General features: G+C 37.1%; 2 protein-coding genes across 2 annotated transcripts; both read right to left on the reverse strand.

The window, feature by feature from the left end:
* Nucleotides 1–262: 262 nt before the first annotated feature.
* serpinf2b (serpin peptidase inhibitor, clade F (alpha-2 antiplasmin, pigment epithelium derived factor), member 2b) lies at nucleotides 263–9,297 on the reverse strand. Its single transcript, XM_058744591.1, has 10 exons — nucleotides 9,148–9,297; nucleotides 8,995–9,020; nucleotides 8,232–8,303; nucleotides 8,033–8,110; nucleotides 7,655–7,955; nucleotides 7,347–7,490; nucleotides 1,566–1,754; nucleotides 1,227–1,369; nucleotides 928–1,132; nucleotides 263–830 (listed from the first exon to the last, which is right to left on the reverse strand). Exons 3-10 carry the CDS (start codon nucleotides 8,286–8,288, stop codon nucleotides 499–501), a joined length of 1,449 nt encoding a protein of 482 aa, XP_058600574.1. The 5' UTR covers nucleotides 8,289–8,303; nucleotides 8,995–9,020; nucleotides 9,148–9,297; the 3' UTR covers nucleotides 263–498.
* Nucleotides 9,298–9,717: 420 nt separating this feature from the next.
* Nucleotides 9,718–23,122, reverse strand: wdr81 (WD repeat domain 81). Its single transcript, XM_058744590.1, has 12 exons — nucleotides 22,895–23,122; nucleotides 21,568–21,976; nucleotides 17,766–21,286; nucleotides 17,558–17,665; nucleotides 17,257–17,450; nucleotides 16,981–17,162; nucleotides 16,698–16,863; nucleotides 15,653–15,818; nucleotides 14,669–15,496; nucleotides 13,367–13,512; nucleotides 13,016–13,198; nucleotides 9,718–11,651 (listed from the first exon to the last, which is right to left on the reverse strand). The coding sequence occupies exons 2-12, from the start codon at nucleotides 21,924–21,926 to the stop codon at nucleotides 11,325–11,327; spliced, it is 6,180 nt and encodes a 2,059-aa protein (XP_058600573.1). The 5' UTR covers nucleotides 21,927–21,976; nucleotides 22,895–23,122; the 3' UTR covers nucleotides 9,718–11,324.
* Nucleotides 23,123–24,692: the final 1,570 nt, after the last annotated feature.

Here is a 24,692-nt window from a genome sequence, read left to right on the forward strand (position 1 = left end):
TTAATGGTAAACAAACTTGGCTTGTTGTCCGCAATGGAGGCTCGAACCCGAGGCTCAGCTTGAGTTCTGTCAGTTTTTGTGTTCTGTCATGTGTGTGTTTCAAGAAAAGTTGATTATTTGTTTCCAGTAAATTTTGATCAGTATTTATTTGGAAAAAAATTATAATCTCAAGTACATGTTTGTAAAATATCTTTCAGTATCTGAAAGAAGGCACCATTTCACTAAATCTCACCAAAAAGAAAAAGTAACAAGACACTTGGAATTTCTGGTCAAATTTCTTTAATTAAAAAACAAACAAACCGAGAAAAAAAAAATCATGACTTTTTAACAAAGATTAGGATATTTAGAACAACATTAATTTACATAGGGGAAGTAATTTTAAATCATCTGCTAGAATTAACTTTTAGGAGATATGTTCTTAATTTGCCTCCCAGTGGGGACCAACTACGCAGTCAACAATCACTTATGGACTCATTCTGCTAAATGTATGAAAACAATCTACTTTGGAGGAACATCAAAAGAGTGTGGTTTGTCATTATCTTTATCTGAATTGCCAGGGTTTGTGACTATAGTGGATGCTCCAGGGTTTGGGTTGGAAATTACTCCCAGGAAGAATGGCGTTTGACTTAAGTCATCCATTAGGGCAAAGAAAAATGGCTGATTGACAGTAAATGAAGGGTTAGAACGTGAGATGACCACACTTGTTGCTGCCACTGCCTCTGCCCCTTCTTCATTTATCTCAATATTGGACATATGCTGTACACTGGACACAAACAAGGGGCCCTCAGAGATGCGGTCCAGCTTTGGACGACTAAATAGCATTCCCAGACCTGGATTGGAGTAGAATAATTAAGTAGATGATTTTGAATCCATTGTGATTATAATAATGAGTCATAATGTGCATGAATTAGATGCAAGACATCTTACCCATGTTTGTCATGGCCTCTTGAAGGTCCTGTTTGAAGTCAAGTTTGAATTTTGGGAGTTTGACCTGCATGTTTCTTTCTCGTGGTAATCGATGGTAAATATCTGAGATATTGAGCTTAGCTGCAACGGCTGATACATTCACATGTCCAGATGTTGGCATTATTACTAGTAGACTCTTGTCACCTTTAAAGGGGAATCGAGCAACCTATAGAGGACAAATAGTGAGTAACAGAGTTCAGTAGTGAGGAACAGAGATTTAATCAGTGCTATTTATAAAGTAGCATCTTAAAGGCAGGAACCTGGGCGTCCAGCTCATGGAGGGTGAAAACGCTGAGAGGATACTTTGGCCCAAGCATCATATCCACATTAACAATCTGGTTTTCATCTATGTAGAAGAGCTCAGTGGAGGTGAAGTGAGGGTCAAAACGAGTGAGCCACTCTCCTGTGAGAGAGAAAATTAGACCTGTATACTTGACTTGTATAATTAGACTTCTGTGGTCCTTTATCGATTTACACTTGTGAAATAACAAGGGAACAATAATGCAACAGATCTGAGTAATGCAAAACCTCCGATGTGACTCACTGATGTAAAAGAGGAAATTGTGAAATACTTGCTGGTAACAGGTGTTTGTTCTGACCTTTGTAGTGCATAGCATTGATGAGCATCATAACGGCGCTGAGAGGCAGGCTGGACAAAAACTCTGAGATGTGCCCATTTGTGACTTTCTTAACCCATTCATTGACATCATTAACATCAGTCAATGTGGCCGGCTCCGAGTCATACAGTTTCTGAGAGTCTTCCAAAAAATCCTGTTTTGCTTTAAATCCTAAGGGAAAAGAGAAAACCATTCATAGCTTTGCATAGTACGGTAATAAACTGTCATCTCAACTTTCAATCAGAAAGCAAATATCAAACAGTAATCAAATTCCCAATCCTATTTAAAAGAAAAATAATTCATATGACCTACATACATACATGTATATGTATGTGTATGTGTATATATGTGTTTGTGTGTGTGTGTGTGTGTGTGTGTGTGTGTGCACGTTTTTGTGACAAATCAGGACATAGATTTGTATAATGACAAGGGTATGACATAGGTATTACAATGAGAAGGTGACTTTTCAGGGCATTACCCCATGTCCCCACTTTTCAAAACGCTTATAAATCACACAGAATGGAGTGTATTGAAAATCTGAAATAGCACAAAGTTTCCTGCAAGGGGTAGGTTTAGGCGTAGGGTTGGCGTAGGGCAATAGCACATAGTTTGTACAGTATAAAAACCATTATGCCTATGGGATGTCCCCACTTTTCACAAAAACGAACATGTGTGTGTGTGTGTGTGTGTGTGTGTATAAAGACCAGCAGCCGCCACTGGCGTGTATATATGTTTGTGTACTGTATATACACACACAGACAGACAGACACACACACACACACACACACACACACATATATATATATATATATATATATCAGTGGCGGCTGCTGGTCTTTCAAAGAGGGGAAGCTCATTTTCGGCCTACATCATAAAAATTGTCCATTTATTTATACGTAAATTCTGCCTTACGTTCCTTTTCAAGAGAATGCTCTGTGACCCTGTCGTACCAACTAGGCGTCTTTTCCAGTGACGCTAGCCTAGCCTACTGTATGAATGAACAAACAATCTAAAAATATATATATTAAACTCGACGGAGGAAATGTGGGAATTAGGTTCAACTGAAACAAGGAATGTGGTGTATAATAGGGTTGTCACGATACCATAAAAATGTCTTATGATACTATAGCAGCTTAATTTATAATTCAATTCTACAAAATGAATCAAAATTTAATAAATAAATAGATGTAAGTGAAAACAGACAATATTATTCTCTGAATACTTTTTTGCTATTGTTATCCATGAAATGATGTAAACAAAACTCATCTTAGCACTGCACAGAAGCTGCATGAAGTGATATTTTGATGTGGCATTTATTAATTTAGACTGTATTTATAATTACAGAAATAATGTTATGAGATTAATGTTTTAAATACTAAATTCTGAATATAGAAAATAATGTAATATGCCTACTTTTAGACGGGAAACTTAAAAACGGCCAGCAGGTGGCAGAAGTTCGTGTTTGAATCACTGAGTCATTCAAATGATTCTTTCAAAACGGCTGAATCCTTCAGGAGCGAATCAAATTACTCTATTTATGAATGACTCAGTGAATCAGTGATTCGCCCAAATCAAATCGAGTCCGATCTGCTATATGTTGCTGATTCTGAACGAACTCGTCTTCGAGATGAACGTGTTCTAACGCATTTTTAGTCAATAAAATGTTAACACAATAGTGCATATTTGACCATTATTTTTTTGACATTATAGGGGAAGCCGAGCTTCCTTGCAGTCTTAAATAAATCCCCACTGATACACGCATATATATATATATATATATATATATATATATATATATATATATATATATATATATATATATGAAGAGTTTATTTGCAAAACCGATAAATGCCACTTTCAAAAAAAAAAAAATGAGCTGATTGCCGTGCATTAATCTCCACATATAGCGATCTGAACCCTAAACACGTTTTGTCAAAAAGCCGGTATTGTCCCCTTTCAAGGCATCGCGAGTTCGCGTTTTACTGCAAAAGCCGACAAGTGCCCTTGTTGTTGTTTTTTTTTTTTTTTTTTTTATTGCATTTCAAACCATTACAATATTTGAAACTTAACAAGGGGCATACGGACATCATCACATGTAGATATAAGGGCTACACAAAGCATCATAATAAAAATATAGAAATTGAAAAACTTTTACAAATACCTTACAACATTTTCAAGAATGTTAAAAGTTTTAGAAGCCTTTGAATTCAAAGGTTTGGACACATTCTTAAAAGAAGTGAAAAAGATTTTACATCAGAAGAAAACATTCTAAAGTTAGGTTTACAGTGAATAGTTCTGGCTTTATGAAGGTGAAATTTACCCAGAAGACAAAGCAGTAATACAGTATGTTCAAGATTGCTGTTTTAGAATGAAAATCTGACAGGAAAATGATAGATTCTGTCATTTCTAACATTTTGTTACAACAAAGAGAAATTAACACGATAACTTCTGACCAAAAGACTTGGAGAATGGGCAATGATAAAACAGATGTAGAATAGATTCTTCATCAGTATTACAAAATGAACACAATGAAGATATATTCTCAGAAAACCTGCTTAAGAATAAATTAGAAGGGTAGTATCTGTGAACAATTTTGAAATGTAGTTCTTTAATTTTACATGGAATAAAAATCTGTGAGGAAGGGACCATAAGTTATTCAAATCAGAGTTCGGATAACAGATCCTCCATTTAGATTGTGCTTTAGAGGGCATCCTGGAGTTGAAGAAAGGGCATTCCTGATAAAGACGTTATTGCATTTTTTATCTAATACATAAACTCCATTAAATGCAAGTGTAGGAAAATGGTTGATTACAGAGCCATAACATAAATGTGCTTTAAACAAGGTTTTTAAACTGACAGGAATACTTTTACTCACTTTATTATAGCCCTTGTTGTTTGTGAACAGAAGCCGATAAATCCATTTTAGCGAATCAGCGCGCTGTATTCAGGTCAGGTGACAAGGCTACTTTCACTTTGAAAAGACGTGCTAGCTGAGAGGAGTTTCGTCAAACCTGACTAAAGGTGATCGAGGATGGATAATTTCTAGGAACTTGATGAACCTGTGATTTCTTCTTCAGGGTTTAAAGGAAAATAAAAGCTGAAACGTTTTCACGGAGCAGCACGTTACAATGGTGAGGAAAAGCTCCGTGTATTGCGTGTAATCACATCCATACAGTTTATGATCACAACAAGAACGTTTGTCAGGCATCTACATTGTCATCTGAGGAGATTACAAAGAGTATTTAAGAGTGTTTTTAAACTCTAAAACATTAAATGTTAGTTATCTGCTTTTGCCAAAAACGACTGTTGGAGTCATCTGCTATATGTTGCTGATTCTGAACGAACTCGTCTTGAGATGAACGTGTTCTAACGCATTTTAGTCAATAAAATGTTAACACAATAGTGCATATTTGACCATTATTTTTTGACATTATAGGGAAGCCGAGCTTCCTTGCAGTCTTAAATAAATCCCCACTGATACACGCATATATATATATATATATATATATATATATATATATATATATATATATATATATATATATATGAAGAGTTTATTTGCAAAACCGATAAATGCCACTTTCAAAAAAAAAAAAATGAGCTGATTGCCGTGCATTAATCTCCACATATAGCGATCTGAACCCTAAACACGTTTTGTCAAAAAGCCGGTATTGTCCCCTTTCAAGGCATCGCGAGTTCGCGTTTTACTGCAAAAGCCGACAAGTGCCCTTGTTGTTGTTTTTTTTTTTTTTTTTTATTGCATTTCAAACCATTACAATATTTGAAACTTAACAAGGGGCATACGGACATCATCACATGTAGATATAAGGGCTACACAAAGCATCATAATAAAAATATAGAAATTGAAAAACTTTTACAAATACCTTACAACATTTTCAAGAATGTTAAAAGTTTTAGAAGCCTTTGAATTCAAAGGTTTGGACACATTCTTAAAAGAAGTGAAAAAGATTTTACATCAGAAGAAAACATTCTAAAGTTAGGTTTACAGTGAATAGTTCTGGCTTTATGAAGGTGAAATTTACCCAGAAGACAAAGCAGTAATACAGTATGTTCAAGATTGCTGTTTTAGAATGAAAATCTGACAGGAAAATGATAGATTCTGTCATTTCTAACATTTTGTTACAACAAAGAGAAATTAACACGATAACTTCTGACCAAAAGACTTGGAGAATGGGCAATGATAAAACAGATGTAGAATAGATTCTTCATCAGTATTACAAAATGAACACAATGAAGATATATTCTCAGAAAACCTGCTTAAGAATAAATTAGAAGGGTAGTATCTGTGAACAATTTTGAAATGTAGTTCTTTAATTTTACATGGAATAAAAATCTGTGAGGAAGGGACCATAAGTTATTCAAATCAGAGTTCGGATAACAGATCCTCCATTTAGATTGTGCTTTAGAGGGCATCCTGGAGTTGAAGAAAGGGCATTCCTGATAAAGACGTTATTGCATTTTTATCTAATACATAAACTCCATTAAATGCAAGTGTAGGAAAATGGTTGATTACAGAGCCATAACATAAATGTGCTTTAAACAAGGTTTTTAAACTGACAGGAATACTTTTACTCACTTTATTATAGCCCTTGTTGTTTGTGAACAGAAGCCGATAAATCCATTTTAGCGAATCAGCGCGCTGTATTCAGGTCAGGTGACAAGGCTACTTTCACTTTGAAAAGACGTGCTAGCTGAGAGGAGTTTCGTCAAACCTGACTAAAGGTGATCGAGGATGGATAATTTCTAGGAACTTGATGAACCTGTGATTTCTTCTTCAGGGTTTAAAGGAAAATAAAAGCTGAAACGTTTTCACGGAGCAGCACGTTACAATGGTGAGGGAAAAGCTCCGTGTATTGCGTGTAATCACATCCATACAGTTTATGATCACAACAAGAACGTTTGTCAGGCATCTACATTGTCATCTGAGGAGATTACAAAGAGTATTTAAGAGTGTTTTTTTTAAACTCTAAAACATTAAATGTTAGTTATCTGCTTTTGCCAAAAAACGACTGTTGGAGTCATCTGCTTTTGCTATAAAACAAACTTTTAATATGTAAAAAAATTAAAATAAAATACTTTAAATTAACTTTATTTTTTTTAGTTACCTGTATTTGTTTAAATTATTATTACTTAATCAAAACAACCCAACTGCAGTTTGATTGATATTACTTGGAATGCCCAATAATAAAAAACGTGATTTCTGAAGAAAAAGAAAAAGAAACAGAGAAAGATGGATATTTTCTGGATGTCAATCATTAGTGAAACATATTCATGAATTTCATAACTCAAGCTCACTGAAGACAAATAAATAGTCAGTGATTAAATGAGAATAAAAAAAAAAAACGAATTACAAGCAATAGGACAAAAAACTACAGTAGATAAATAAGTAACTACAAATAAATAAAAAATGCTACAAAAAAGTAATTATCAAAATGTATAAAAACACAGCATAATTTTAAATATAATTAAATTAAATATATATTACTTCTTATTAAAGTTACAAAAGTGATTTAGTCAAGAGCAGTAAGAGATTTTCTCTCTTTTGTTGTTTGATTAAAATGAATGACAGACAGCAGGAATATTAGACTGCCAGTTGACATGTTTCTAGTACTGGTATATCACCCACCCCCAATTTTAAGTGACAAAACAAAAAAAAACAAACAAAAAAAAATTTTTTGCTTTTTGCAGTCACCATATCAACATCCCTGACAATCTGTTTTGTGGTATACATGCAATTCTCACCAGTTTTCAGATAGATGCGGCTGGCGATGGACAGGCTTCTTTTGCGGAAGTTGCGCAGGAGACTGCTGAGGGCAGTGTGGTAGCATGGCAGTGCATCCGCATGCAGGTGGTGTAGAAGCAGCTCTTCTGTCTCATTAGTTGCTCCTAAGATTCAGATAAACAATGTTAATGTCTTATTGAGCTAGATATAATAGCACTAAATTTGCAAAAATAAATGGGTGCCAAAAGAAAAAAAACTTAATATGAATGGAATGTAAACCAAAATATTTGTTATTTTCTGAGTATTTTGTTTTTCATTGTAGACTTACCCAGTGCGAGCTGTGAGAGTGCTACAGACAAGCTAAGAGGGGAAATGATGATATTGGGCTGCTCTGGACTAGGCTTCAAGTTTTCCAAGAACCAAAGGCCAAGCTTCAGAATGCCGTTGCCTATGGTCCGTTTAATCTGTTGGCTGGTCATGTCCCCATCACAGAGCGAATCAAGGTCCTCCTCAGAGGAGCCTTCTTTCTGCCCAGGAGAGGGAACTGAGGCTGAAGGATCTGCTTCTAGGCCATCTGGAGAAACTGTGAGTGCTTCTGTTATGGTGGGGTCAAGAGTGCCTTTCAAATCCTGAGAGAGACAAGGCGATTGAAGTGTCAAAAGTCTAATGTATATACCTTCAAGAATGTAACATTGTGGGATCTTACTGATATGGGTTTACTAGGCATCAGTGGGATGAGAGGAATTAAAGGCACCGCTCCATCTTCTGGTTCAATCGCATCTTCCTGCAGTGACAAGGAGCAATTTAAGGCTTTTAAATAATAGAATAAAATCAATAATTTAATAAAAAATAGAGTAAAATTATTTGGAAAAAATAAACAGCATAAGATCAGTTGAGTGCTTTACCGTCCAGCCTTGCTTGGCGTAACAAAGGAGGAGGAATGCCAGAAAACACAAGTTCATGTTCTAGAAGTTAGTCTAAAAACCAAAGAACAGCAAAATTTATACAGAATATGGGATGATTTGGCATTGATCATTGGTCACTGGTCATTTGTACAAAAGTACTCTTTCCATTTTGTATACTTATTATATATAAATATTATTTTTAGATAAAACATATTAAATCCATTAATACAAATTTTGTATGCACTTCATCAGATCAGATTGTTCAGCAGAAACAGAAGAAAAGAATCCTCAAACACACATTTTAATCAACATATTATTTTTGATAGAAACTGTCTAAAAAAAATCATTCCTGAAGGTCTCCCTCACTTGCACAGAAATCCATAATCTAGCTACTGGCAATAAACCAATACATGATCTGATTAACCCCTCCAATCTCAGTTTTTTTTTAAACAAAATATTCAGTCAAATAATCAATAAAATGCTTCACATGGCTAAAGGTCTGTCAGCTGTTGCATAATTCCAGGGTCAAGCATTTTAAATTAGTTTAAAGCTACAGATGAAATAAATTCAGATTGCAGGAAAATAAAAATATATATACTGTTTTTAAAATAACAGTGTATTTATGGAAATGTTACTGAATTACATATTTACAAACCAAAAGAGCGGATTAAACTTGTATATTTTGACACAATATCTACGTAATATATTGCAAACAATTATGTATGGTGAGAATGTATGAGAATAAACAAAACTGTGAGCTTACCGTGCAAATCTCCAGTGGATCCAGCCCTGATTCGGGAAAGAAACACAAAATAAGCAATGGGAAAATTCTTTGCTGTAGGGGTTGGCACTTTCAGAGCAGGCAGTTACATTTCAACTTTCATTGATCTTTACCTCATATAGCTCTTAGACCTACCTCTTCATAGATGTAAATATTCAGAGACCTTGGGGTCAAACATCAAACTCAAGTGTGTAGATTCGGGGATCTGTGAAGACTTTGAATGAAGTAGGTTATAAACTGGTACTGTATAGTTTGCCGAGCTAAATAAACTCACTGCTGACAGTGCATGTGAGACACTGAATATGAGTAAACATGCTGCACAAGAAAAACTGCACATAAATGAGGAGGAGATGACAAGTCAGCACTGCCAGTGCTGATATTAATATGGACCGTTATTGGATAGAGGGCTTTTATATTGCTTTCTTATATGCCAGACAGACAAGTCAGTGCCAGATTCCACCATTACCTTGGGTCATCCGCAGGCATATGCCAAGATCTCCAAATTGAGAGCAGTTGAAAGGCAGTGTGTTGCAAACACTCAAATGGACTTTGTCCTATCAGAGTAACCTCTCCGGTGGGTGCTCAGATTCCAAGCATGAAAATCTACAGAGCAAACTATATGACGGACCAATCTTGCTCATTCATCAATGAGTAGGTCATCGATCACCCAGTTTGAAGTTTTTCAGACAAAATGAAAAGACACACTTATGATCAATTTCTTTTACTTTAAATCATTGAAAAGGTTCATTTTAGTGCGCATATAGAAAAAGGTCACAGTTTAAAAGTAAAAAAGAAAAATACTCGCAATGAAATACAAAAGAGCAATGGCCAATGTCAAGACAGTGTGTTGCTTGTGTTACTGTACATCAGACAGATGTTTGTCAATCTCAAACAGACATCGTCTTTAGCATGAATCATCAAAATCATCAAGCTGTTTGAGGAGTAAAATACAACCAATTGCATTTTTAAATACTTATAGGAATTCCAATATAAAGTGAGATCCACTTTTCCAAATTTTCTGGCCATATAGGATTCACTACAATCCTCTACTTAGTAACATAAAATAATGTGCTTTTCAAAACGAACACTATAACACTAGTAAGCCTGTTTCAACACAAAATAATAAAGGCATGAATTCATATCAGAACTCATAATTTTCCAAATCTGACAAATAGTTGGTTACGGAAAGTATATCGTGCTGATATACTTAGAGAGCCAGTAACGTATGTTTTAATAATCTGAATAAATTCTCACTAAATATTCGAACATTATATAATTGGAATGTCTGGAGACAATAATGTTTTACATAAAGCATTCCAGTAATAAATTAAATAGTTAGTTTCTAGTTCATATCTATTCAAGGATGTTGCATAAAAGTATTCTTTTAGATAGTAAGCATTAGGCTCAACAAAGATAGATATATATACATATATAAATGTGTATGTATATACAAACATACATACAGTGTGGTGTGTGTAAAATGTAACATGTTGCTTGACCTGGGGTTGATGTGACAAGTGAATCAAGGTTAATACAACATCAAATTGATCTCTATAGTCATTAGATACATTTTAAATGTCAGAAGGTCCAAATTCATGAAGGATTAAGGACCATTCGGTTGCATAATAGGTATTTACACTCTCAATCGGTGTACAGTAACAGAATGAAGAGTCATCTTGGACTCACATTTTGATCACATTTGCTTGTTCATTATGCTTCATTGATGTGGATGAAGAAACATACTGCGTAATATAGAAAAAAAGTGCCAAACATGGTGCTCTATAAAGGTCTACCATGAATACTGCATAGTTGCTGAGCAAGTCTGGTGAATCGAATCATATGATATGATCAACATAGTCTAACCTGTGATTCTCACAGTGTTGTTTTTGGTGATTTCACTCGTCTAATGGAAAGTGTAAACGCTACACTAGAACCACACTTGAACTTTCCTGAGCAGCTCATCTCATGCATGCATCTAAGAATCCATTCGTTTGACTTTTTTGAAGAGAATATACAGACTTGATTATTACATACAAAGCAGCTAGTGCAGTTATATCACATGAACCCTAAAAATAATAAAAAAAGACAATTCTTTTGATTGTATGAATCAGAGGCAATATTCAGTTTTGGTCACTTACTAAAGAGCGAGGTTTTAAGTTCTCTTTCAGCGAGTTTAAAATGGAAATATCAGGCTTGCTCCTACGACTGAAACAGGTTTCTTTGTGCATGGTTGGCAAGATTGTTTCATTCTGGGAAAGGAGCCAAAGGTGGCACAAGGAATATAATTTTCTGAAAAAGCAACACTAGCTAGTTTAAGCCAGCAGCCTGATGGCACCGTTGTCAGAGCCGAGCAGCAGAAGCCTCTTTGTAGGCAACACAGACAGACTTGTGAGAGTCCCACGGAAGTTCTCTGTGCTGAGCTTGGTGGATCCCGCCAGGTTGGCTGTGCTGTCCAAAATGGAGTACACCCCGATCTTGTTAGCAACAGTACCTGCCACAATCTCAGCACCATAAAGATCAAATGCATGGATGGGGTCGGATGGAGTCCTGTACTGGTGGAGTGGCTTGTGCTCCACGTCTTTCCAAACGGTCAGTGTGTGGTCTGATGAAGAACTAATCAGCAAATTGCCCTCTGCTGCCTACAAAATGATACACATGTATAAAACACAGTCAGCAACAAAGAGATGGTGAAGTATCTACATTTAGCCAGCCAAGTACTTCTGAGTACTATTTATTTTGTACATTCTATATAAATAATTATATTTTTCATTTCATCAATTTTACTATTTTTACCTTCACAAAAAAATTGCTTTTTCTTTACAAATCACAATTTGTGACATAAAAATGTCACAAATCTTACAAAAAAAAAGTAACCCCATAAATTTATAAATACACTTTTGCTGGAAAAGAATGGCACATGAAACAAACCATTACTGATTTATAAGTAGTTTTCAACACATACAGCACAGTTCGAGAACTTTGGGGTCAGTAAGATTTTTTGCTTGTTTGATTTTGAAAGAAGTCTCTTATGCTCATCAAGGCAGTATTTATTTGATATTTTCAGGATTCTTTGACAAACATAGTTTAACAGAACAGCATTTATTTGAAACAAAAATATTTCGCAACATTATACGTGCTTATGTATTGTCATGTAATGCATCCTTACTCAAAATTAAAAGCTCAAAAAAAATTAATAAATTTTCTCACTGACCTCAAACTTATGAACCCAAGTGTACTTACTTATTGATTACTAATGAGCAGAAGGTGTAGCGATTATGTTGAATATACCACAGAAAACCAAATATTTAAATTCATAAAGCATACAAATGTATGTACAAGATTCGTGTATGTGAGATTACTAATAGCAACAAAGCAGCAGCCTGAAACTCCTTCACACCGGCCCTGGTCCAGCAGGACGTCCTTATTGTTGAGCCCTACTAAGGTTCATCCATTTCCTGATAGTCACAAATAATAAAGTAATTGTGCAGCAATCTGCATAGCTCATAGATTTTGTCCTAATGAGTAACTCATGTCTATATTTGCCCAAACATGGGCCTCTGGTGGCAGAGACAGACCTTTGACCCTACAAATCAGGGTTAAATAAAGTTTGCTTAGTTCTAGTCCCTTGTTGACTGCATTTGAACAAACCAACAAGGTACAACTTTCACTCATACTGAAATCTCAAATACAGAAGTGAATCACGACACCAAAACAAAGATGGAAATCTAGTCCGTGTTTTGTAATGATTGGTTTCACTCCATTGTAATATGTGATTATACACGTAGTCATCCTGTAAATGTGGACTAATAATTCTTCATGATGAGTGATCTGATTCAAAATTTTTGCTTGTTTCAGCCATTTTTATAAACAGTGTGTATCCATATAACATAATATTCCCTAAATTCAATGCAGTATGTGATCTACAAAAACATCAAAGGACAACAGAGCATGCAGTCATATGCACGTCTTTAATTACACATTAACCAACGACATGCATACTCACTTTCATTTGCAGTATATCTCCCTCGTGACCGGGCCAGCCTCTTAGCACCAGACCCGTTCTTGCATCCAGCAACACTATGAATCCAGTGGAGAAGCCTGCCGCCACAGTGCGTCCACTCGGACTGACAGCCAGGCAGCGGATCAGGCCAGCGCTCATGTTACTGTAGGCCAGACGGAACTCATGCTGTCAACAGAGAAAAAACAGGGTCCTTACTGGTAATCATAAGCATTGCAGGAAGGAATATACAGTATTGAAACCAGTCTGGCCATTATAATGCTGATAAAAAAAATTGATCTGAAAAATAACGGCTTGTAACATAATATGTATTAACAAAAAAGAACTGAGCAATACCTGTAAGCCAGGTTTGCGTGTGTCTATGAAACGCAGCACAGAGTCTGCGCTAGCAAACACTACACTGCAGTGAGGAGCAGGCATAGTGGCGACGGCCGTGATGGGGTTCTTCCCGTCCAGAGCTTCATAACAACGAATATTCTTACCTAGTCATATGAAGGAAAGAGCAAAACAAGAAATTATGTGAAAGCTGTTGGTCTGACAGACACAGGCAAAAGGCAATCAATATAAGAATATATGTGTATTAACTGTAGTGGAATTTGTAGTAATGTATACATTTTGTATATTAATGATCTGTTAATAATATCATTATGTAATGGAGATGACAGTTGTGGAAATGCATTTTTGTAATAAAAAGATGCTATGGCTCATTTAAAAACTACCATTTTATGTATCTGACATCAACAAAATAAAATAATATTTTCATACTATTTGCATCATATACAGCTTGGCTGAATGCACAAAAATATCACATTTAATATTTCTCTGCTGACACTGGAAATGACTGAAGTACAATCATAACTTTTAAAAAAATTATATAAAATATTTTACACAGTAAATCATCTTTTATTATTTAATTATTAGATTATTTCATTTTAAGAAGTAGTATATAAATATTAATAAAATATATTGTAAATTCAATGTTTTCCATATTTTTGTAATGAATTTTCAAAGTTTATAAAGTGAAAGTCTGGGTTAGGAATGAGGGTAAATAATGAAGTCTACACATCTATCTGAAAAGTACAAATACTAAAGGTATGATTAAAAGCTAAAATTGAAATCTCTCAAATATTACTTCTCAAAATTTTGGGGTGGGAATTTTTTTTTTTTATGTTTTGATGTCTCTATGTTCACCAAGTTTGCATTTATTTTAATCAAAAATACAGTAAAAACAGTAATATTGTAAAATTGTATTAAAAAGAAAGAAAGATGTTTTATATTTTAATTTAGTCTAAAATGTTATTTATCATCTCACATGGCAAAGCTAAATTTGCCATATGAGGAACATTTCTTACTATCAGTGTTGCAAACAATTGTGCTGCTCAATATTTTGGTATAAACTGTGATACATTTCATTTTTTTCTTTGGAGAATAAAAATGACAAAATAAAGCATCCTTTCTGAATAAAAGTATTAATTTCTTTAAAAATATATACCTTACTGACCCATAACATTTGAACGGTAGTGAATGTGAAAAAAGAATTTAAATTTAATCACACAAAATCACCTATCCTATGCCACAAAAGGACAGTTACTATAACACTGTCAGATGCTCAAATGAACAGTACTGTTGTTCTCTCACCTGTGAATTGATCCCAGAGATGCACAGTACCATCACAGCTCACCACTTCCTGTGAGGCCTCTAGCTGGCCGACATAAAAGACAGATTTGCGGTGGTCTGTGTACATGAGTCTGGGTTCGACCTCTCGTGTGCCATCACCGTGGTTATAAAGCGGCCACAGCCTCACCGTTTTGTCTTTACTCCCAGACAGGAAGTAGTCCTCCCCTGCTAGCGGCGCCAGACATTTTGCTGTGCCTGAATGGCCCAAGAAACTCTGGAGACGGATCTGGTGGAAGTGGAAATGCGAATCTTGCTGGTTAAGACCAATCTCATACTGCCAGTAGGCAAGCCAATTACCCTGCAGGGAGCGACTGCTGCGTGGGAGGTCCTGTTTCAGTGCGCTGTCCTCCGGAGTGGGTCCCAGAACCCAAGAGTATGAGGAGTGAGAGAAAGAAGGTCCGGCTGAGGAAAGTGCAGTGGTGGCTAGACTCGTCTGAGGAGCACTGCAACCATATGGCCGTGTCCATGTTTCCAAAGAAGACAAGTTAGGACTCCCACAGGCTTCAGTGTCCCGGGGTACCTGGATACGGTTTCCCACCAAATGACTGCCAAATGTTCCTGACTCAGGCAGGATGTCTCCACCTAGTGGTGTGGAAGTGGACGAGGGAGCAGGGAAGGGACTACGACCCATCTGGCGGCCCATGCTAGGAGAGAGGCCCATAGCAGTAGTTTTCTGACCTCCAGTAGGGTTGGTTTCTGGGCTACCTGGACTTGCTCGTTCATGATATGATTGAGCCAGACTCCAAACTAGCGCGTGATTTGTAACTAGTTTGCGAATCGCTGCATCACCTAAAAAAACAAAACAAAAAAAATAAAAATAAAATATATATATATATATTAGTACTCAGTATACTACTCTAAAAAAAGTATATTACTCAGTTAATGAAGATTAATAGGAACACATTTATCAATGCTTAAAAGCTAACCAGCAGAAATGTGTCTTACCAATAAGACAGTAGAAAGGGATGTAAGATGCATAAGCCATTTCAGGATTAAACACAGCCTGAAGTTCCTCCAAAACACCAAGCTCACAAGTAATCTCTGTTCCATCTGGAATGCACATATCCAAGTATGTGCTGTCTCCAGCCTCCCTACGTGGGGCACTTCCCATCTGCACATAAAGAAAATTTATTTAAATTATTAAGTAATGATGAGTTGTTTATGAATTGGACTACAAACTATTTCGGCCAAGTATTAAAAATTCTCTGATAATAATTTCAAAGTATACTAAGATTTTTATGACAGTAAAAGACATTTATAATGTTACAAAAGGAAAAAAATGTATCATGTTTTCCACAAAAAATTAAGCAGCACAACTGTTTTCAAAATTACTAATAATACGATTTTTTTCTTGAGCAGTCAGAATGATTTCCGAAGGATCATGTGAGACTTAATATAACATTTATTAAATAAATGCAACCTTGGTGACCATAAGAGACATCCTTCAAAAACATTAAGAAAATAAGACCTCAAATTTTTAAACGGTAGTGTATATTCAAATTTTACAAAACTGCCAGGAAGACTCATATGTACAACATGAAACTAAACAAATGAAAAACAAATAAATAGGGATGCATGATATTAAAATTCTACACTATTTCCAATACTATTTTTGTTGAATAAATTAAACCAAATAAAACATTTAATAAAACTAAAACCAACTGTTCAAAATGCCATAAATTAATTTAGACATCACAACATATTAATCTACAGTATGAAAATAGGATACAAGATGTGCATAAGAGTACATCTAAATGTGTTGTAAAATTATACAGTTTTTAAAGATTAACTTTATGTAAGTGTTATATGATGGCAAAGGTTAAATGTAAAATTGAGTGAGCATGAGCAATTAAATATCCAATATCCAGAACCCTCTATAATATTATCTGATTACAAATATGATACAAATATGATATTGATAAAGCATGCATCCCTACAAAAAAAAGGCTGAATTATATATTACACAATATTGTAAATTGTCTTTGGTTACCTGATTTTGCAGACACTGCAGCAAAGAGAAAACCTGGAAGAACCTGGAGAGGGTTTCTGCCATGTGCTGCTGTACCATCTCTCGGCCAATCCGCAAACAGATCAGTGCCATGAGGCTCAGAGTCTTTAGGCACACAGCGGAACGAGTCTGCACTCCACTAGGAAAGCTGAACACAGAGGAAAAAAAAAAAAGTCAGAGGACAGCTCAGAATGTTTTTTTTTTTTTTAAGTTGCCAAGTTTTAACTTCCTGACTATGACTGATGTAATATATGTAAGCTTTTACCCCATCTTAGTTGATGTTAACAAATCCAGCAGAGGCAGCAGAACCTCCTGGTTAATCTTCATCAGCATATCCATTAGAGTGGTGTCTGACAGGAACACTATAATCTTCTGAGTGAGTACCACAGCACCCAAAAGCCCTGCCTCCTTTCGAGTGTTCAAACGACAAGAAGAAGGTGGAGAGACCTGCAAGTTTCAAGAAAGTAAAATTTTAAGTAAATTTTAAGAAATTTTACAAGCCAAACTGTTACTCAGTGAGATTCAGAAATTTCCAAGTTACCAGGTAGCCAATGTAGGGTAGATATTGGTAAGTCAAGACTGGTTCTCCATAGAGATGTGCTATGTAAATAAGACACTCAAGAACTGGTCGTGCAGTCTGGTCACCAACAACTGGCTTCTTCTCATATACACTTCCTATGCTCTCAAGGCTATTTTCCTCATTTGCCAAGAGCATGAACTGGTGTTTATCAAGACCTTAAAAAGAAAAAGATTACTTATAACAGAGATGATACATTTTCAAAGCTAAAACCACCAAACACCGCAGAATATAGAGATAAGTGTATGCAGTTCAGAAATTGTACCTATGTAACATGTAGTAAGAAGTCTCAGCAGGTTCCTAGCTATGAATCGAGATGTCAATGTCGGCCCCAGTTTTGCAGACAGCCATCTGACAGTTTTGCAAACAGTGTCTGGAAAACACAATGTATTTTTTTGTTATTGTATAATTCAGGCATACCGCTACTTTGAATATGTACAAAATGTACAAATAAATCAAAGAAATGCACTCACCTAAAAGTATCTTGTGTTCTTTTTCCTCAGAGTCTTCTAAAGGGTCATGTTCAGTGTCTTCTTCCATATTTTTCTCTGCATCTTCTTGTACAATTCCATTCATGACGTCTCCCTCAAGTGTGGCCACGGTTGCCTCAGACTCCTCTGTGCAAACTGAAAGAGTCATCTCTAGACTGGGCACCCTTTGCACTGTATTTTCTCGGTCTTCCACTGTCTCCTCATCCTCAAGCTCTCCACCATCCTCACCATCACTAGCTTGCTTTAGGTCCTGACTGCTGTCAGCAGACTTTAAACTTGCACGGTCTCCAATGGACACCTCACTAGCGCTGCTCTTGTCGCTCAGTTTCCCCACGCTGAGAGATTCCTGGTCTTGATCTTTGTTCGCTAGGCTTTGGTTCTGCTGTTTGGCACAAAGCGCCATTGTTGCCCCAGATGCACTATTATTCACATAAAAGCCATTCTGAAAGTCCTCACCTTCAGTCAGAAAAACCTGGTCGTTGAGACTAATGCCTGAGGAGTAATCCACAAGTCCTTGGTCTCCACCAACACCTCCACTACCACCTCCACTGCCTCCTCCTACTTTGCCAGATGATGTGGCAGTAGATGACCTCCCATCCTCACACTCATAGTCCTCTTCCTCATCCAAGGCACCAGCAGCTCCCCTTAAAACCTTCAAGCCCTCCCATTCAGTCCCTGCAGCTGTATTGCAGCTTTCAAAGCCTGTGATGACCTGCAGAACATGTGGAAGAAGGCTGGAAAGAAAGGCTTGCAAACCCAGTCTCACAATTAGCTGCAGCACAAAGCAATCTGTGTAGAGGTAGAAGCGGCCTCGAAGGCATCTGGGATTCTCATACACACCAACCAGAGGCTTTAGTAGGTACTTGGAGGCATTACGAGGTCCAAGAACCCTGGACACAGGCTCAAATAAGTACCAGGCAGCATAAACAGCAGTGGACTCCTCTGACATCAAAGAAAGCACAAAGGGTAGAAGAATCTCAAGCCCCTCTGCATTTATGTTGTCCTTGAGAAGTGTCTCCAGCTGCTGCCATAAGTTGAACACAATGTCACGGCCCTGAACACTGTTAATGGACTCCATCTTGGATTGGTAGGAGAATATGAATCCATGCAGTGTTGGGAAATATGCTGGAAAGGGTAGAGGGGAGAGAACAGGACTAAGCAATTGCCAAGGGTTTGGTGGTGGGAGACCCTCACATATAGGGTCATATTTGAACAGATACGGTAGTCCTTCCGGGTGTATTGTGAATGTTTCTGTCTTAGAGCAATGCTTGTGGACCTGCAGAAGTGACTCTAGTGCATAATGGAGTGGTAGTGGAACATCTCGAAAGTTTGTAGAGCACAGCTTCAATACTGCTTGAAATCGATCAGTCAGGCGTGTTCCAGGTCTCAGTCCCCGCAGTTTGGAGGAATAAAAGATCTCAGCAATGAGAACACCCAAGGCTTGTATATCTCTCTGGAAAAGATCTGTAACTGACAGAGGAACTTTCAGTACAGGTCTCAAGTCTTTCTTGTTCATGTCAAGACCCATTGTATGCTGGGCTTGACAGTGTAGACCTTTCACCAAGAAGTTGTTGAGCTTTTCCAACTCTTCCAAAGGCTGCAAAGGTTTAAATCCCTCTGGCAGGCTTATCTTAAAATCCTCAAAATTAGAAGCCTCTGGCCTTTTACCAACAGAGGCTGCTCTGTGAAGCATGGATGCTCTAATACCTGATCCTAGCGTATTTGTGACACTTCCAGATGTTTCACCAGGGAAAGAACCATGAGAAGGAGACACAGCCAAAGCAATACTCTCTCCACTGGTCTTTCCACCAACAGAACCAGCCAAAGGGATTGGAACAGAACTAGATGATGATGAGCCACTTAAGTCAAGGGCTTCCATTGCTTGCTCAAGCTCCTCATCCCGGCCTACAACTGACCAACCACTAGATTCACATCCTGTTGTTTCTGGGACCAGTCCATCCACACAATCCATTGTGGTTTCAAGTGGTGGAATCTGCCAGGTCGTTACGTTGACAGGCCCAAAGTGGGGAGGCTCTGGAGGTGAATACTGGTAAGGTGCAAGACGAGGTGGGTGAGGGTAGTCAAATAGTTGCACAACTCCATAGCTGGTGAGATGGGTGTGGCTATCCACCAAGTGCAAGCACACATTCTTAGCTTTGACGGCTTCTTTACCGGATAACTTGTAGCCAAATGTTAGGTCAATCCAGTGATGCAACTGTTGAGACACTTCTCGACTCTCTAGCAGTTGTCTATGAACAGCAGTAAACTCTTCGTAGGAGTTACACCATGGAGGTATATCAAGGTCTGGCATGTCTGGGTGAATGGAGTGGAATATTGAGGGATCCGTGTAAAATTCTGGGATGCATTCATCTGGGGTCCAACTCTGAATACGTTCCATACTAGCCGGATATTCATTGGGCTCCCACTGGGAACGAACATGGCTGCACAGTACAGATTTGGGTGTCTGTCTAGCTTTGTAGACATAATAAGTGATGTCTGACAGAACATCTGAGATATGATGGGGAACATGGAGGTGATCTAACTGGCCTGAGCCACCAGGTACTACCGGCCCACAAAGGTCTGAGGCAAAATTGCTTCCACCACTTCCATTAGCTGCTGCTAGTGCTTCTTTGGTCATTTCATACGTGAAGTCCAGTTGTTTATCACCTTTATTCAGACGAAATTTTGACTTCTTGAGATCACGAAACCTTCCATATGGCACAGTGAAATCTACCACCCAAGGTAAAACCGGGTGATAGTTTGGGTCTCCCTCACGCCTCCCTGCCAGTCGGTTTAATTCCATCAGATATTGAAAGTTGCTGACTTGACCATTAACCCAGTCTAAGACCAGAGATTTGAGCTCATCCAGACAATTTCTACAAAGATGTTCACTCACACCACTGTTATGACTCTGATTGTCTTTTGCTGTAACACTTTTTGGCACTTCACTTCCCAATGTATGTGGCACAGAATCCCTGTACTCTCCAAACTTTTCATAATGTGCCAGAGATATCTTTAGGCGACTGCAGAGCTGCTCATCAACTGCAATGTCAAGTAAGGAGAGTTCGCCACACAGTAGCCCTGAGGCATGACATTCGCGCATTGCTATGAGCAGTTGGTACAAAATGAACAATATCTTAGCATGGCTGTTAGCCAGCTTAGCTGGACTGTAAGTGACAATGTCATGAACAGTGTATTGTGTGTATGGGAAAACCACATAAAGAACCTCCTCTGACTCCAGCAAGCATTCAGCAGGTAGCACATTTGGACACAAACTGTCAGTACTTTGTTTAAGAGCTGAGCAGTTGGATGGGAATGGGCTGTCTTTCTCCTTCTCTTTGGCTGGAGAGAGGGACGGTGACAATCGATCGGAAGAGATAATGTTGGAGCAAAACAGTTTCTGTAAGGCTTGTCGAACAGCATCAATGGCCAAAACAGGTGTTTGCTCAATGGAATCTGCATATGGTTGCACATGATTCATGTAAGCTTCACGCCATAGATTTCTGAAAATGAAATAAAAAAGGATATAATCAGTCAACACTGATTGAAAAAGTTAACCAAATGACCATTGTTATTATAAAAGTAACAGCACAGAGAAGAATTCTATATGGAATAAGCACAAGCACAATTAAATATCCAATTCTAACATCAGATATAGTGAACGTTTTTCACATCTGAATACAAGGTGATTTTAAACAGATTGTTTTAATCAACAGAATTAAAAACACAACAATTACACGGATATACTCTCATAAAAACACCTAGAAAAGACAGAGTATTGTACCTGAAATTAGACTGGGATACTCCCTGCATCAGAGTCATGAAAGAGTCCTGTGAGAGTCCCTCTCCATGGCAGCCTGGCTCCCTGGCTAATCTGTATCCTAGTTTACACTTTCTAAGGCCTTGGATACAAACACGTGTCCAACCAGATGGCAATTTCATCTGAGAGCGCTGGAGGAGAGTGCAGATTTCTCCCTCGCTGAAGCACTCATATCGCGCACAGCGAGTAACTCTCTTGTTTCTCAGGGCCATTACCCATCGAGTTGGGACCAGGACCACCAGTTCATTGGGTCGCTGACTGGGTGCAGTCTGCCGCTGATCGATACCCAGGTCCCTCTCCAAGGCTGGGGCTAGCCACTCCATGATCTCTTTCAGTTAACCAGACTGTGGCCCTTGTAGGCCCCTACAAGAAGCTAAAAAAATATCAGGACAGGAAGTTAAAAAAAAAAGCACTAAAGATACTACTTTCGGTTTCTGTAGACACTATTACACTTGAGAACTATTGAACTTGAGAGAGACACATGGAAAGTGTGTTTTATATCCACTGCAAACTTGAATAATATACTTAATGCACTTTGTCGTGTGAAATCCAAATAAAATTTACTTTATCACAGATGATCTTAAAAGTGTAATCTAAAAATTGTTACTGATTACACTATTTATAGTAACATAATTTGTACAGTTTCATATTACATTTCAGAAGAAATCCACTCAACACTGTATGGCAGCAATGCATATTACTACTAATAATAAAAACATTTAAATGCAATGTTTATGACGTACAGATGTAAACTATTTTAAAATAAAATCCTGTAGAATAATGGAAACAAAATAATTAAAGCATTTAATAATTATAGAATTATTTTATTATTCAAATAAAATACTGTTATGCAAAAAAACAATATAAAATATATATCAGTAGAAGCTTGCAGATCAAATCATCTTCAGGATAGCAACAACTAATGATTTGTCGAGGACACTGATGTCATCGCTGAAAATGTCATGCATTACCCCGTGACTGTATTCTTCCATACTTCATCAGAAATAATAAACTTCATTCATAACATCCAAAACATCTTCTCGAAAGATTGAGCGTGTAAAATGTATCTTTGATTTCTGCATTTAATTTCAACATTTACAGTTCCTCTTACAGACAATAAGGAAATAGTGCACTTCTGTCAGTTCTCGCTTGTAAAGTTACAGATTCAAAGGAGCACTACACTATACATTAAGCCACAACCTGTTTGGTTAATGTCAACACATAAGCACTTCCGTTAAGCAAACATTTGGAAAAGAGGAGATATGTCCATCTAGCTGTTGTTGTTGCTCACCTCTGCACTGTTTGCTGCTTGTCAGCAACTGCGCTCTGGAACAGCTGCCATCACGACGCCAAGTCCCATGTTTGCGGGATTTATCAATTGAATTTCCAGTACTTCGAGAACCACCATAACCTCACAAAAATTTCCTAAGAAGTCTAGAATATTTTGTTGTCTTCAGAAGCCATAGTGTTGAGTTCAGAGCCTCACGTGACTCTCATCTCCGTGCGTGCGCTCCCAGACCGTGTGATTCTCAGCCCGGTAGAATTGTGTCATAATACAAGTCCCCTCAAGATCATAAAAACAAACAAAAAAAACAATTGAACAAACATTAAACTTATTATTGTCATTTTGATTAATCTTTGTTAAGAATCCCGGATTGTCCCCCGACTGAGAACCACTGTTATATAACATATGGTCATGCAAATAGCTCATGATTTCTAATTTTTTAAAAATCCAGGGGCCGGTTGCATAAACTGTTTAGACTAGTCTTAAAAAGTTTGTCATCTTATTTTTTTTCTGCAAGACTGGTCATAATTTTTTTTATTCAGTTTTGAAAAGGTAGATTGGTCTTATTTGTATTGGAAAAGTGAGACTGATTACCCCTTGGCAACTGTAGTTGGTAAAACTAGTTCTTGAGACACAGTCTTAACATTGTGGCTAAGTTTATGTAACTGCCCCTGGCAGGGCATGATCTGAAGCATGAGAGATATTTAAAATGTGCAGTGCTGGGGGTCCAAGAGCTGGAGAAACAGTGATTGAGAAATATGAAAAAAATGTAAAATATATATATAACTTTTAGTTATAGGCCTATTCACCGTCGGCATGATAAAGTACTTGTACCCATTTTGCAATTTACTGAGCAGACTCCGAAAAATTAAACCTGTTGCCAAAAGAAATCCACTAGAGGGCGTCCTGCTATTAATTCTGTTGTAAGTCTTATAACTGAGCCGTTCTGATGTTCTAGACACACAGTCACAGATCCACCAAAAAAAAAAAAAAAAAAAAAACACTTATATAAAAGTACCCTATGTAGCCTATAAAATCTTAAATTTCAGTATATTCAGATTTTCTTAGCCTTAACTATGCAAAAACTCAACTATAGGGTTCGGGCCTATAGCTGTCACATGGGAAATTGTGTGCTTTCTATAGAAATGTTTTTCAAAACCCTCTTTAATTTAAATTTATGCAAATTCTGTTCTCAAATCTACAATTTCAGAATCATCAAATGTTTTGCTTTTGGGTAAGAAGTGAACAAAACAAAATCTATAATATGCTGTTTTATGGCAGGTTAAATTTTGACAGTATGCATTCCAGACTTTAAGGTATGTGTCTATACAAAAAATGTACTTTCAAAAATACAGCGAATATTCACTAGCAAAAAGTGTCAAAACTAGTCCCATACTTCTAGCTTGATTATAACAAGAATTCATCAATCAACATCCAAACTAAACATTTGAGTACATGGATTTATTTAATCTTAAACATAAAACACAGTTGAATAAAACTTTTGTAACCAGTTTTGTTCAAGGCAAAGTTGTTAATATAGCTTCTAAACAAACACAGGTCTATAACAATGTTAAATGACATCCACGCTTCTGCTAAATCTCAAAAGCCCAGAAACAGCTGCTGCTTCCTTACAGTATCATCAAGTTCTAAAGATAAGAATATGATTTCAAAGCTGGCTGTGTGCAGGAGTCTGTAATAATAATTGCTTTTTCTCTCTCACTCTCCCTCACTCACTCTCTCTCTCACTCCACCCCAGAGAGCAGGTTAAAAGGACGTGTCCAACGCTGTTAAACTTACTTTATAT

Source organism: Onychostoma macrolepis, chromosome 15, assembly GCF_012432095.1.
Source record: "Onychostoma macrolepis isolate SWU-2019 chromosome 15, ASM1243209v1, whole genome shotgun sequence".
In the NCBI taxonomy this organism is placed as follows: Eukaryota; Metazoa; Chordata; class Actinopteri; order Cypriniformes; family Cyprinidae; genus Onychostoma; species Onychostoma macrolepis.